Source organism: Durio zibethinus, chromosome 9, assembly GCF_047325235.1.
Source record: "Durio zibethinus cultivar Kanyao isolate XHJ-2024 chromosome 9, ASM4732523v1, whole genome shotgun sequence".
In the NCBI taxonomy this organism is placed as follows: Eukaryota; Viridiplantae; Streptophyta; class Magnoliopsida; order Malvales; family Malvaceae; genus Durio; species Durio zibethinus.
In genome coordinates this window covers 8,654,138-8,669,617 of record NC_143170.1, presented here as the reverse complement: position 1 = coordinate 8,669,617, position 15,480 = coordinate 8,654,138, and the positions used below count along the sequence as shown (strand labels likewise).

At 30.7% G+C, this 15,480-nt stretch overlaps 1 protein-coding gene and 1 pseudogene across 1 annotated transcript; one reads left to right on the top strand and one right to left on the bottom strand.

Moving 5' to 3' along the window:
* The first annotated feature begins 1,969 nt into the window (after positions 1-1,969).
* Positions 1,970-4,096, top strand: LOC111316817 (protein ASPARTIC PROTEASE IN GUARD CELL 1 pseudogene; annotated as a pseudogene).
* An 8,443-nt stretch (positions 4,097-12,539) lies between these two features.
* Positions 12,540-15,273, bottom strand: LOC111316809 (peptidyl-tRNA hydrolase, chloroplastic-like). Its single transcript, XM_022918966.2, has 8 exons — positions 14,935-15,273; positions 14,750-14,834; positions 13,960-14,027; positions 13,792-13,842; positions 13,617-13,690; positions 13,064-13,122; positions 12,895-12,977; positions 12,540-12,794 (listed from the first exon to the last, which is right to left on the bottom strand). The coding sequence occupies exons 1-8, from the start codon at positions 15,202-15,204 to the stop codon at positions 12,681-12,683; spliced, it is 804 nt and encodes a 267-aa protein (XP_022774701.1). The 5' UTR covers positions 15,205-15,273; the 3' UTR covers positions 12,540-12,680.
* Positions 15,274-15,480: the final 207 nt, after the last annotated feature.

Sequence of the window (15,480 nt, the reverse complement as noted above, 5' to 3'; positions counted from 1 at the left end):
TATAATTATATAATTAAATATTTATATTTAAAAAATAATATTTTATATTTAAAAAATAATATTTTATATTTAAAAAATAATATTTTATTAATTTCAGATTGGGTCGAGTCGGATACGGTTTATACACTATTAGATCGGATTAGGTTCAGGTATAAAAAAAATTAAAAAAATTTTGGTTGGGTCGAAGTCGGGTACATTTTTACACTATCGGATTGGGTCGGGTTCGGGTGTAAAAAAAAAATAAAAAAATTCGGGTCAGATCGAAATCGAATTTAGCGAATATGAAATAAGGTCGGATCGGGACGACCAAAAACCCGTCATGACTCGATCCGTTGCCAACCCTAATTGTTTCGTGGCCGATAAGGCTTGATTGATTTCAAGTTTAAATGTTCCAGCCTAATCCCATTTAATCCAATCTATCTTTTAAATTAAGTTTATTATTAAAAAAATTGAAAAAATATATTTTTAACAAATTTTTGATATTTTAGAATTAAAATTTAATGAAAAAATATTATTAATTAATTAATATAATTTTATTATCAAATTGGGCTGAACTTGAATTAAAAAAATTATATTCAAAGTTCAATTTGATAACTCTTTTAAGTTAGGATCGTAGACTTAATGGATAGCTTGATCAATGGACCATAAACACCTTTAAGCCATATCTGTATATTTCCATTTATTAAGCTATGAGTATGAATTGTTTTAAAATTAATAAATAAATATGTATTGAACACATCAAACCTATTTAATTGAGGGTTAAAATGCTTATAAAAAATTATGGGTTAAAATAGGTTGATTCATTTACAACTCATTTAATTAATATATGAATATGAGTAGCTTCGCAATATTTGTATAGATATATGGATAGATGAATAATATGTTTTTAGGACATTAATCTTAAAACATTGTGTCAAACTTAATATCATTTCTCACAAATCCATTCCACTTTTATCACATGTATCTCTTTAATCTTAAACCACTTTTTCCACTGATGAGAGTAGAAAATGAAATCATAGCAAAAAAACGTGGTATTGAATCATTTGTCTTTTATGTGCAAATTAAAATCGGATAAATCTTTACTCGGAGTAGAGTATAAATTTAAAAAAATTGAATAAAAAATTAACGAACCTCATTTAAGAAAAAAAAATGATATCGTGATTTAAATTAAATTTTAATAAAAAAATAAATTAATGAAAAGTTTGTGCAATAAGTTTAGTAAATTTTTTCTATATTATAGGAAAATAGATCAAAACTCATCTTTCTTTAATTTAATTTTTTTTTATTAATAAGAGTTTTGGGTATCGATTTATATGGTTCTTAAGAATTAATATTAAATTTTGAAACATTAGCTAATCAATTGTATCTTGTTGCACCAGAGATCATGTTTTATATTAGATGTTTTACTGTTTTTGCTATCAAATAGTTAATTATACCCTTATATAAATGGTTACCCAGGATGAAAAGATAATTTTTGAGGTCCTTATGTTCATTATGCTTCGCATTGAATAGACTAGATATTCATCCTATTAATATCTCAAATCAATGATAAGTTTGATCGGGATCTTACTCTATCTAAATGGCACCCGAATCAAACCAAACCATTTGTCAAGTTATTGTTTTCTTGTTTTATTCCTTCAAAGGAATGGAGACTACTTAAATTCATTAAATAGGATTTTAGCTGTAGCATTCCATTTAAAATGGTCATTCTTGAATCTAATTTCTCACATATTAAGTCAACTAAAAAAAAAATCAAGTAGTTAAACTAAAATTTTGAAATTTCATAGAAGAAAAAAAAAGAAGGCCATGCTAATTAGTAAAAAACTTTGTACTCAAATATAAGATTCAGTCCAATTAATAATATAGTTGTAGTTATTTTATATTTAATAAATTTAAAATTTAAATTTCAATATATATAACTTTTTTATTTTCAAATTCCATTCTTTTTTTTTTTTTTGCAACAAAACTATATTCTCTTTCTCGATTTAGATTAGTTTAGTGCATGTCGTTTTGCCCAAACAAAGCATAAATCTGAGATTTTCAAATAATGTAGTGAGAGTGAAGCAATGAATAAACCCCAAATTGGCCTTATCGTTTAAGCTACGTGGTACGTGCCTTGGCACTCTTTTTGTTTGTTTATTTTTTTTTAATTGATGAGGAAAAAAAAGTGAAGCAGAAAAAGTTTGGTTTTGAACCGGCGCAACTTATTCCATTTAAAGTCTGCCAACAAGCCTGACTTGACCTGCCTCGCTCTCCCCCTTCTCCGAAAGAAAATAAGACACAACTCTCCCCTAACAAAGAAGAGAAAAAGGAAAATGGCTTCATCTTCTTCAAAGCATTTCCCTTTCTTCTCCATTTCTTTCTTCTTTTCTTTCCTCTTTACTTCCACTCTCGCTCGTCTCCCTCCGCAAACAACAACGACAACACTCGATGTCTCTTCTTCTCTTAAACAAGCTCAACATATTCTTTCCTTCGATCCACAATCTCTAAAGCCTTTCACTCAATCCCAAACCCAACCCCTTTTCTTCAACTCTTCCTCTTCTGTTTTTTCTTTTCCACTTCACTCTCGTGGGTCTCTCCACAAAACCCGCCACACCCACTACAAAACCCTTGTCCTATCCCGACTCCAGCGTGATTCTGCCCGAGCCGACTCGCTTACTACCAAACTCTTACTGGCCCTCAATGGGGTCCATAAATCCGAGCTGCAACCACTCTCCACCGAGGTCCAATCCGAGGAACTTTCCACCCCTATTATTTCCGGGATAAGCCAAGGTAGTGGAGAGTACTTTTCCCGGGTCGGAGTCGGTAACCCGGTCAAAAAATACTGCATGGTTCTAGATACCGGAAGTGATATTAATTGGCTCCAATGTGAACCCTGTACGGACTGTCACCAACAATCCGACCCTTTATTTAACCCGTCTGGATCCTCCACTTACAGTCCGGTTTCTTGCGGCTCAAGGCAGTGTTCTTCTCTTGAAGTTTCCGCTTGCCGTAGCGGGAAATGCCTTTACAAAGTCTCGTACGGAGATGGGTCTTACACGGTCGGCGAGTTCATCACCGAAACGGTGTCTTTTGGAAACTCCGGAAACATCAATGGCGGCTTTGGGTTGTGGCCATGATAATGAAGGCTTGTTTGTTGGAGCTGCGGGGTTGCTTGGACTAGGCGGTGGATCCTTGTCTTTAACATCACAGATTAAAGCGACGTCGTTTTCCTATTGTTTAGTGGATCCTGACTCGACCGGCTCGTCGACTTTGGATTTCAACTCGGGTTTACCTGCTGACTCGGTGATCGCTCCATTACTTAGGAGCCGGAAGATCAATACGTTTTATTACGTTGGTCTGACCGGGTTCAGTGTGGGTGGCCAACTGGTTAAAATCCCCCCTGGTCTTTTTGACATGAACGATTCAGGAGACGGAGGAGTGATCGTAGACTGCGGGACCGCCATAACCCGGCTGCAAACTCAGGCTTACAACGCCCTCCGAGATGCGTTCGTGGAATTAACTCAGGACTTGCCGAGCACGGGTGGGATGGCGTTGTTCGACACGTGTTAAGACTTGTCTTCGAGAAGCAGCGTTAGGGTGCCAACGGTTTCGTTTCATTTTGGCGATGGAAAATCACTGGATTTGCCAGCTAAAAATTATTTGATCCCCGTGGACTCATCGGGAACGTTTTGCTTGGCTTTTGCTCCTACGTCGTCGTCTTTGTCTATTATTGGGAACGTACAGCAGCAAGGGACTCGTGTGACCTTCGATCTTGCTAATAATAGGATTGGGTTCTCTTCTCGTAATTGTTAAGACGTAATTACCCTTTCCTGCCTTTTTTTATCTCTGCTGAAAGAAGGGGTGAAGGTCACAGTTAATATTTGATTAAGTTTGGAGTCTGTATTTGAAGATTTAAATTTTGAATTTAAAAAAAAATTATGTGCGTAATTTTTTAATTTTATAAGATAAAAAATTTAAAGTAGATTAAAAAAAAAAGTGAATGTGTTGTTTTTATAGGATCTTTAGTACTTTTAGTATTGGAAAATTAAATGGGAGGATCCAGTTGGGTGTCCCACTTGAATAAATTTCAAGAAAGGAAAGCAATTTAATTTTAGTATTTTTTTTTTTTTTTACAGTTGGGTAGTTCAGTGGCATTATATAGTAAATCAGTTCACAATGAAGGTATTTGAAGTATTAGATTGAGTTGCATGAAAGTTTACTTTTTTTTTTTTTTTTTATTCAGAAGAGGGCAAATATCCGTATAGGAGAAAAATGACGGAATTAGAATTTACATTTATACACTTTTTTTTAAAGCTTTTTAACCACTAAGTTAAGAGGTAAAAGATAAAATTTATTATTTATTTGACAGAAGGTGAGAGGGACTTCATCTAATTATAATTGTTAGACATTTAAAAGTTTAATTATAAAACGGACACAAACAACAAAGTTTTCCGCTCTTCATATTGGCAAATGAATCATATGTTTCTTGATTAAAAAAGCTTACATGTGTTTGAGAATTTGTTAGACCTGTAATAAAAGTGGATTGGTCATCTATAAGGGTTTCATTGGATCAATTCAATTAATTTTAAATTGAATTATATTTATTTATTTTTGTTAATTAATTCAAATTTATTAATTTTAAAAATTAATCAATTTAATTTAATTTATTCAATTTATTTAATTTTGTAATTAATCAAATAATAAATATATTTAATATAAATTATATTTTAAAATTTTAATTGCTCATATTTAAAATAAACTAAACAAAATTATTTAACAAAATATTTAAATATAAAAATATCAAGTTAAAAATTTTAACAACTTATAAAATAAAATGATCAGTTCATATATTTTTAATTTTATATTTTAATTTTGATAAATTTTAGATAAATTAATTTTTTAACTTAATTAATAAAAAATTCAAATTCTCTAAGATCACTTCTTATGATTGACCAATTAAACGAATAATTCCATTAAAATTTGATTTTGAATGTGTGGTCGTACTTCCTTAACGGGAGTTTTTTTCTTTTTTTTTTTTTAATCTAAGTGTTGTAATTCAAAATTTTATTCTCAAAATAGTGTTTTTTTAACTTATTTCTCAATTTAGAGTGCCTTTTGTCTACGTCATCCCTTATAATAAAATTTTATTATTATTATTTTTTTAAATTAAAAGCAAAACTATCTTTCTCCTAGCATTGTCTCTTTTATTGATGTATTTGTAAAAGGAAAAAAGTTAGATTTCTTCATTTGTTATTAGCACAGAGAATAACTTAATTAACCTTTTAAAGCAACTTTTTTTTTTGCCAGACTTCTAAATCAATTTAAAACAGCATAAATCATTTCAAGTTAAACGAGATAATGAGTTTTGTATAATGAATTCTTATCCTCCATAAGTCCTAGATTGTATTTTCTCTTAATAAAGTGAGCATGAACTTAGTGTTCAAAAGCGGTGATTCATTTGCAACTGTAACATCTAGATCGATTCTCAAGCCTACAAAGTAAGAACCAGCCTGTGCTTTATCCTAGCACATATAGTTATGTAAGAGATAGCAAAGAAAAATTTAATTGCTACATATCTATCTATAATCTATAACTTATATTAAAAGTAATCCCCTTTTATGTGTTTAATGTCCACGTCAGTAATTTTTTTTAAAAATAATTAGAGGGTTAATTTTGAAATAAGAAATTGTTTTAAGTCAAACTTTGCGTATCTATTTATGCATGAAGGTCATGTGTACTTATTTCATGCTATCTGTTTATTCATGAAAGTCATGTGTATGATAATTTTTTTCATTTTTTAAGGAAAATGACGATGAGAAGGAAGGAGAACAGCGTAAGAGGGAAGGAAGGAGGGAGGAAGGAGAGAAATAGAGAGAAAGAAGAGTTAACTTTCCCTCTTCCTTTCTCTCTCATGACTGCTCAGCAAATAAAACAAACATTCAATCCCAGATTCATCAGAGTGCCAAAGGACAAGAGAAGATTTAAAGACTTAGATTAAGAAATCGCTCCAAATATAGCCTCAATTACATGAAACAGGCTAGTGGTAGATCTAGCTAGCAAAAAATGGGTGAAAAGATCGGGGAAGAGAGAAGAAGTGAAAAGAGCCAACAATGATAGAGATAAAAAAATAGAAAGGTTGTTGGTAGATTTGGTCAAATATAATCTCTTTGAGACAATTTTAAGCTGAATAAACGTTGGGTTCATTCTTTATAGGTCAAATTTAATGATTTAATTTTTTTTTTAAGTTTTGACAACCAAAAAAATGAAAAATAAAGGGAAAAGGAAAGGAAAAAAAAGGAGAAATAACGATTTCTTTTTTAGGTTTAGACTTCAATTCAAACTTTTTTTTTGTTTTCTTTTTTACAGTTCACTTTTTGTTTAAACTTTTTTAAGAAAACATTTTTACGCCTCATGTTTCATTGTTTCTTTATACAAAAGAATTACATTTTTATTATACCATGTGGCTTCTATTTAGCTGCTAAATTTTTATGGGTTTCAATAGACATACTTGTAGCCCTACAGATCCTGTTTGTGCCAACAATGTTGATTTAATCACTCAAGTTGTTGGTGTAGATTGGAATGGAAAGATTGTGGTTTATGCTCATAGATCAAGTAATTATTCTTTTTACCTAGATGTTCTACCACCCTTGCGCTTTGTAAAGTGATAATTGCCAATTGGATTTCTATGATGTTTACATGTTTAATGTATTTACTAAAAGAATCATACTTTAAAAATGCTAAAACAATGCCTTTGAATTTCATGAGAGATGGTATGGTTACCTAAAGGTGCTTCAGTGCTAGTAACACTTAAGGTTTCTTAGTATGACCTATTCCACTTCTATACAAGTTGGTTTGTTGATTTTTTTGAAGTTTCAGTGTTTTATATGACATATTGGATAAAATCGATAAAATGCTCTTCTAAACCTCCACAGATAAAAGGGTCACATTCTTTTTTATATTTTATTTCTTGCTTTTATATTAATGTGGATAATGTTGCATTTTAATTTAAATGGTGAATGCAAGCCATAACTTTTTCTAACTTTTTCTTGCTAATATTTTGACCTCTATGTCAAAGGTATGTGTTCTACTTTACAAATTTTCAACTGCTTAAAGCTAAAGATCCTCTAACATAAAGGAAGACAACCTACTAAAAGCTTGGTGAAACTGCACCTAATTGAGAGTTTTGGTATGAACTAGGTTACTGAAGATTTAACTTAAAATATGAGCAAAATGGTGCAAAATGATCCATGCAGTTGACCCACTTGTAGTAAGAAAAGGCATGATCTATTATTATTGTTGTTGTAATAGTTGTATTTCAATAAGATGATGACTGCACAATTGAAATTAATTTCATGCCTTTTATTTTTGTACCCTTATAATTAGTGTTTCAGGTGTAACTATTTGATCATTTTTTGTTGTACATATGGATTAATGACTTTTTAATGTGAAACATGAAAACTGGTGTATAGCAAGGATGGTTAGCAAATAGTTTTTAATTCTTCTTCTAGATATTTAATGGTTTTAAACTTTGTGCAGTTTTTTTTTTTTTATTTGGAGCATTCATTTGTAGAATGGCCTATCAACAGTTTTGTATATTGGTTTTAAACTTTGACTGGTGCTTCATTTGTTAATCATTCATATTAATGAATGTTACGGATAGGGGAGCCTTTAAAATCATGGTTACTTTTTAACCATCACTTCACTTGACATATGGATAAAATTATGCTTGACATTCCTTTAGGTTTGACTTTGATAAGATTTTATGGTTCTTTAATTTGTTGGTTTTCTTAAGTTCAACCAATCTGTCTCCATGTCATCCTTGGTACTAGCTGAGAGAAACTAGCTGAAATGTAAGGTATAACTTTTTTGGTTCTTAGACAAAGTCCATTCTGGGACAATTCATCTTGAGACACTTGAAATCAGATGTGATGTATCAACTTATCACAAAGATACAATGGGTGGATGCTTTCTTGCTCTTAGGTTTTTAATTAGATATTGAGTTTTGTTTTCTTACAATATGTAGATTTGTGTTTGCAAAGTTATATTCATGGATTTATTTGGTTTCCGCATGTTAAAAAAAAAAATCGATTGTGAAATCATCATGAAATAGACTCTGCTAGGAAATCATTGTGAAAGCGTTATGAGAGACTAAGAGAATTTTTAGTACGAAGAGTTCTTTGTTTTTTTTTTCTTTTTCCAATTTTCTTTTAGATTCTTCAGAGTTTGCTTTCAGCTGTTTGTTTGTTGTTTTATGTGATGATACTCTACTATTGAGGGAAACCTTCAACTTTCCAAGTAAAAAAGCTCCATGTAGAATGCAAATCTTTCTGAAAGTGAAATGAAAAGAAAATTAGAAAAATTGAAACAAATCAATGAAAATTTTGTGAGCATTGTTTATTCTTATTGCTTACTTCTAACTTGAAATTTTTTTATGGAATTTATAGCACAGTTGTTAAGTTAGTTAGTGATTCATTGTTTGTAGCTCACAATGTTCAAGGTTTGGTTTGTTGTTCCAAGATAAAAGATTAAAAAAAAATTAAACTTAATACTGCAAATTTATTATATCACCAGCACTAGAGAGAAATCATATTTGGATTGATTACTCATCTTAAAGTGCTTGTTCAGATAGTCAAACCGAGAGGAATGGAATGTCCCACTGATGCTTTCAAGGAAACTCATATATCATGTTATTTGCTGAAGATGCTTTATTTAGTGATTTGGTATTAATTCTTCAGGTGTATATACATATTTGTTAGTTCAAAGACTTGACATAAACCAATAAGGGGGTGAATTGATTGATAATAAAATTTTCAAGATTTAATATCCAATAAACACTAATTTTACAAATCAAATTTTCTAAGTAAAAAAACATAACAAATATGAGTATACTAATAATCTTAAAAGTAAGAGATAAAGATAGAAAATCAAACATTGAAATTTATAGAGGTTCGATAATTCCTTTAGGCACTTATGTCATCTCCCTTAGTCTCACTTGCCAAAGAGTTCAATCCACTATATGTTAAATGTTACAACCTAGCTCTTCAAAGCTCTATATAATCAACACCATAATCTCTTAAGGGTTGTTTTCCCCCTTAAGCTCACAATCTCACAATACAAGCTTTTGAGTATTTTGCAAACTAAAAAAACCTCTTTAAGATTAAGTGTTTGCTAATTTGAAGCACAAAACAAAATTAATAAGAATATCAAGAGAAATATGATACAATAAGAATTTTTGCACTTTTGTCACATTAAAGTGCTCTTAATGCTTGGAGAAGATAGTAGATGGAAGCAATAAATTTTTTTGGCATTTTATACTCTTCAAATGTAGTGGGAAGCCTTCATTTATATGTTGAAAGAGGACGATAGCCATTGCTTGTATTTAATGCTTGAAACCTACAAAATTTAAAATAAAATAATAGTTTTTAGGGCTTTTTGGGCACTAGGAGATCAATCCCCTCACATATGGATTGATTGGATTAGTTAAAATCAAGACCAATTTTATGTGTTATCAGACTACCCGATTGATCAGGTAAGAGACCTGATCGATCTCCTATCCTAGGTGATCGATCCTTTGTGTAGGGAGATTGATTATTTTTGTAAATTTTAAAACCTATGTTGCTTTTGGATAAAAAATGGATCAATCCCTTTAAAGAAAGGATCGATCAGTTCATTTAGAAAACCTAGCCAATCGATCCTTATAGGGAGGATATTGATTGATTTTTGAAAAACTTGCACGAGATAAGCTACTAGAAGAAAAATGGATTAATCCCTTTAGCCAGGGGATCGATCAAGTCATGTGAAGGGATCGATCCTTCCTTTTAGATGATCGATCCCTTATATCCCAAATTGTCCAAAAGTCTATTTTTGTTTCCAGAATATGTTTTGCTTTAGTTCAAAACTAATTTTTGGCAAGATAGAAGGTTAAAAAAAATTCACTTTGAGATAAAATAAATTTGATTCAAGTTAGGTAAATTTTTGTTTTGTCAAGTCAAAAACTTTTATCAATTTAAAGCTAACAATCTCTTTCTTTTTTATATGACAAAATCAAGTGAAAAATTTGCTTTAAAAACATTTTTCCATTTGAAAAGTAGGCTCCTCCTAAATTTAAGTACAAAAAAATTTAAACAAGCTAAGAACAAGAATATAACCATCAATATCAAGATCATTAATAGATAAGGCAATATCCATATATCCATTTAGAATTACTCCCTCTATAACAAGTGAGCAAGTTATCAAATGATCCTTTGTTGCAAACCTTGTTTCAACAACAATTTTTCATTTTATTACTTTTCCCCCTTTTTGTTATAGCAAAAAGATCAAGACAATCAAAGTAATATGACAATCAATTCAAGGCAATAAAAAGCTCAATATATGTTTAAATCAAATCAACTTAATTCCGTAACTCAATGCCATCACAAATAAATCAATATACCAATTTCCACATAACATTAATTTTAAACCAATTCCAATGTAATATACCAAATGCCATTATAAAAATGAAATGCAATATCATTAATATAAACATCAAATACCAAGGTTTAAAAACATAATGCAAATGTCTTTAAGAAAATTAAAACATAAAAAGATAGATATGTAGAGAAAACATCTAAGACAAGGCATCAAGGTGAATCATTAAGGAGAAGGATAAGGTAAGAAATGATGGAAGTTTTGGTTCATCTCAATCCTCATTTGACGAATTTCTTTAGTCATGACATTTTGATTTAACTCAAATATTCAAGCTTTGAGTTCACATCTCTATCCATGGAGTGTAAGCTATTCATTTGACTCATCATAATTTGTAATGCACATTGAGTATCAAATGGTGGACTATAAGATTCTTCTTGAGGTACATCAAGAATATCTGAAACATTATACTCTTTTTTTTTCTTGCACAGCCCTAATTTTTATCCTTTTAATCCACAAACCAAGCGCATTATTAAAGTACATTTGGAGTTGACATTTGAAGCCATTTCTCCATATTAAAAAGTTGAAGTTGAACCTCATCAAGCCAAGCGTCTTTTAATCTTTCTTTGAGTTGGAAATAAATCTGCAACTCAAGCTTTTAATAAAATATTTTTAATATTAAAAAAATTTAAATCAATCTCTTTAAACAAAAAAATATTTATATATACATTAATCATTAAATTAAATATTTGCCTCGTTCTAAAATTGTTGAGTTATAAGAAATAAGTTTTTTTTTTTTTTTGAGTAATAAGAAATTAATGAATATAAATCGTAATTATAATTTGGGTGTACTGAAATGGCTAGAGAAAAGCTTTTTTTTTTTTTTTTTTTTTCTTTTGTCAAAACTAAAAGTAAACCTCATACCTGTAGTTCTCTACTTAGCAAAAGTCAAAATAAAAGCATTCTCTCTTAAAATCAATTGGTATATATTAAAAATGACGCATAACATCTTTTTTAATCATGTAAGTGTAAGGATATGAAAATTTATAGATAGATTAAAAATTAAAAAAAATTATTAATCATTCAATAATTCAATAATTTTTATTATCATTAACCATTCAATAATCCAATAATTTTTAGCGACTAGAAATTTTCCTTTTCTCTTTTGGGATTTAACACGTTGACTAATCATTTGGATAATTTTATTGGGTTGTGAAGATTTTGTTTCAAATTCATTTCTCTAGATTAGATTATGGTTTTGAAAGACAACCAACTTCTAGTCTTAGTCTGCAAGTGCAAATAAATACCGAAAAATGCTAATGAAGCTATCGCCATGTTCCTTTCAGTGATGTTTCCCTTCTTTTTTTTGGTTAATTTGAGGAAGATCCTAACCGAACTTTTGACTAAAAAGGTACATGTATTTGTTTTCAAATTACATGTTTTTATTGTTGAATCAAATGTTAATAAGGCAAAAGCAACATTTCATTAATATTTTATATGGTTAACCTTCTTTTTTTTTTTTTTAAAGTTTTATATGTCTAACCTTAAATATAAAATGTTATCCTCAAAAAGAAAAAAAATGTATAAAGTGTTATAGTCCAAGCCTATATCAAACAACGGTGTCACAGTCCAACCTTAAATAGGGTAACCAGAAATTGCATCGAGTACAACTTGTTTTACTCTTTCTAACTTTCATCTGATATCCTTGCCATGTATGCAAAATTATAGTAATTGGCCATGTTTGGTGAGAGACCTGGGATCACGTTCCTTGCTCTTTGTATTAATGTTGATTGTTTACACATTTCATTGCTTCATAAAATTGTTCAAGTTTTCAACAATATAGGAAAACCATACTTATATCTCATTCAACTACATTCATCAATGCACACCTCCAATCTTGAATATCTCCATTACACCGAAATTGTTTAAATGCAATCCAAATAATAACACAAAACCGAAGAGAACATCTTCCATTTTGATTTCTAAATGAAACAAAGTTATAAAGAATACATCTGACTTCAGTCAGGGAAAATTTTATTTTTGACAAAAAGAGTTCTCTCTAAATTCTTAATTCCTAATGCATTGAAGCAGTTATATGTTCACAGAAATGAACATATAAAATCAGTAACGATTGATAAAGGGAGCTAGGAAAAAATTTCTACGAATAACTTGTATACTTTCATCCTGCAAAATTTAATCTAGTTCCTAATTATTAATTTCACTGTAATCACATTCTCCTGTAAATTACCTCAATCTGCTGCTTAACCTAAGAGATAACCAACTAGAGTAATAATTTAACCAAGTTGTTCTATTGTTTTGGTGCTATTGACATATGAAGCACTTTTATTAAAACCCTCTAGTAAAAGAATCCGGACAGCCTCCATTCCATGTTGAAATGTAAACTCCAGCTGAAAGAAAAAGACATCATCACCTTGAAACAGTTAAAAATCTATTACCATTTTTTTTAAACCTTTTTCTTCTCTATGGTTGTTTTATATTTTTACATACCTCTTCATGTTCTTGCTTGTTGAAAGGGTCAAGAACAAAATTAACAACATCCATCCTCCCAGCCCCAGGTGGCCGTCCAATGCCTAGAAAAGTTCCACAACTTTAACGACCAGTAAATAAGGAAATTAGCAGCATTTCAGATATTATTTTAGTGTTCTTAGCAGCCTACCGATTCTTAGACGAGGAAAATCACGGCTCCCTTTTAAATGATCAATGATACTTCTCATCCTGGAAGAAAATAAAAAAAAACAACCAATCATACAGCCAATCATTAGACAGATTAAAAAAACTCAAGGTGAAAAAAAATGCTTTATTGCTGGAATCAGAGTTCAGACATATAAAACTGAAGGTGTTATGCTTCATTATAAGTCTGATATAATAATGAAAAGCCAAACATCTTAAGGATGAAAACTTAAAACCTGACTTTCCCTTTATTTTCCGTCACATCATAACGTCCAATAGAATGATCAAAATTAAAGTTAAAAAAGCATTTGTAAGTTCACAGCAGTCTTCTTTTTTAAAAGCCAAAGCACTAAAATGGTAAATAATACTGGTAAAAGTTCACAGTTAGTCTGCGTCTGCATCTTTGGACTAAATGTTGAGGATGGTAATAAGTGACAAATAGAATATGTATAACCCAAAAATGAAATTGAAAAATCAGTGTTGATATAAGCTCTGTAAAATTTAAAGACAAGTATAATAAATGCTAACAAAATAAATACCCATTATGTCCTCCATGTCCGCCTTTTGGAAGTAGTCTCAATTTGGCAAAAGGTAAATCTAAGTCATCAAAAATCTGTTAAAGGTAACAGTTAGCTAAGTCATTAAAAATTTGTTAAAGGGAACAGTTAGAGAGGGGAAGATTAGCATTAAGTAGCACCAAAGAAAGAAAATTACCACAAGTACTTGCTTCAATGGAATCTTGTAATATGAGACAATGGCCCCAACCTTCAAAACGTATTAAGAAAACATGCAATGACTATTAGAACTATAGAAATTTCAATCAGATGAGAGAAGCTTTTACCCTCAAAAACAATATAGAGGTCCTTTGAGATGGCTACTTACAGAATCACCACTTGAGTTCACGAAAGTTTGTGGCTTGACAAGCATGACTGGAACATTTCCTATAGATCCTGGAAAACGGTAACTATCTCCAATTAAATATTGCATAATGGGACATTTTCAGCTACCTACTGTAGCTAGAAAAATTAGAAGTGGAACATGAATTCACTTGTAATTTACCCACATTTTCCACTGCACTGAACTTTTTACTTTTTTTTATCAGGCATGAACTCATTATCTGTACACACACACACACACACATAGATGGAATCTTTACACAATATTAATCATTAACTATGCTCAGGCCAAGCAGGCTATATGAAAATATTTATATTGATGCTTAAAATATTACTGAAGAAACTTAAGGTAGAGAAGGTTTTTGGCATGATTTATATCATGTCAATGCACTTTTCCAAAAAGATGAAAGAAGATTTGAATTTACAAAGAACACTGTCTGCCATCATTCAAATCAAAGGCAAACTGCGGAGTGGGATCATGATCTAATAAGTTTCCATTATCTAGACACTCTCTTCTGTTTTTCTATTCTATCATTTTGTATTAATATCTTAATCACATACCCATATTAAACATAGCAGTCTATAAAACAATCAGTTAAAAGTTTCAATTAAAACGCAAATCACAGCTAAAATTAGTCAAAACCAAAAGCTAATGTAAAAACCATCCTACTGCATTAAGCATTCCATTATTAGTTTAACAACTGATTATCAAATACCTCTTCCATCAGTGAAAGTAATTCAAAGTTAGAACAAAACCAAAAAAAAAAAAAGAAAACCTATTCCAAACAGGGATTTGAAGTTGACAGTGTTAATAGAAATCCCTTCAGCCTCAGCTATAGTGTCTACCATCTCAAAACCCACCTGTTTGAAAAAACCAAAAACAAAAATCAACAAAATCGTTAAAAAAATCAGTTCGTTTAAAATTGTCAAAAGGAGGAGGCATTGAAGAACATATGGATACATTGTGGCGGGTGCCATTGTATTTCTCGCCGGGATTACCCAGGCCGACAATGAGCCAGGGCTGCTGAGGCGGAGGATTGGGTTTGGGCTTGGGCGGCGTCACCTGGGAGTCCTTGGCGGGAGAAGAATGTGTATTTTGAATAGAAAACTTAGGGAATTGAGTCATAGTTGTTTTGAGACTGGTGGAAATTTTGAATGAAGGAAAGAAAGAGGTGGGATAAGATTTAATCAGGAAGCGAACGCTGGAGATTGATGAACTTAATTTCATCATTTTCTCTGTTTATATAAATTGAAATTGGGTTCGAGTGTTTAGGAAGGATAGCAGAAGAAAAAGAAGCGGTAGAGCCTCTCTTAAAAAAAGAATTGTTTTTAATAATTTTTTTCCTTGTGGCTTAAAGGTCAAACTGTCAAGCCCAAATTATTTTAAGAAGCACATTTTCTTTCTTTTTTTTTTTTAAATTTATTTGGAATTAATAAAAATAATTTTGGTAATAGCATCTAACTGCCATATAAAGCTCAATCTGTTTCGGAAGAAATTATTTTCGAA

What these genes read in the sequence shown, in the direction of transcription:
- LOC111316809 (XM_022918966.2), bottom strand. Translation starts at nt 15,204, where the DNA reads ATGATGAAATTAAGTTCATCAATCTCCAGCGTTCGCTTCCTGATTAAA. An exon ending in ACAATGGCACCCGCCACAAT is followed by an intron (nt 14,835 to 14,934) that starts GTATCCATATGT and finishes TTTTTCAAACAG; the next exon opens with GTGGGTTTTGAGATGGTAGA. An exon ending in TGAACTCAAGTGGTGATTCT is followed by an intron (nt 13,843 to 13,959) that starts GTAAGTAGCCAT and finishes TACGTTTTGAAG; the next exon opens with GTTGGGGCCATTGTCTCATA.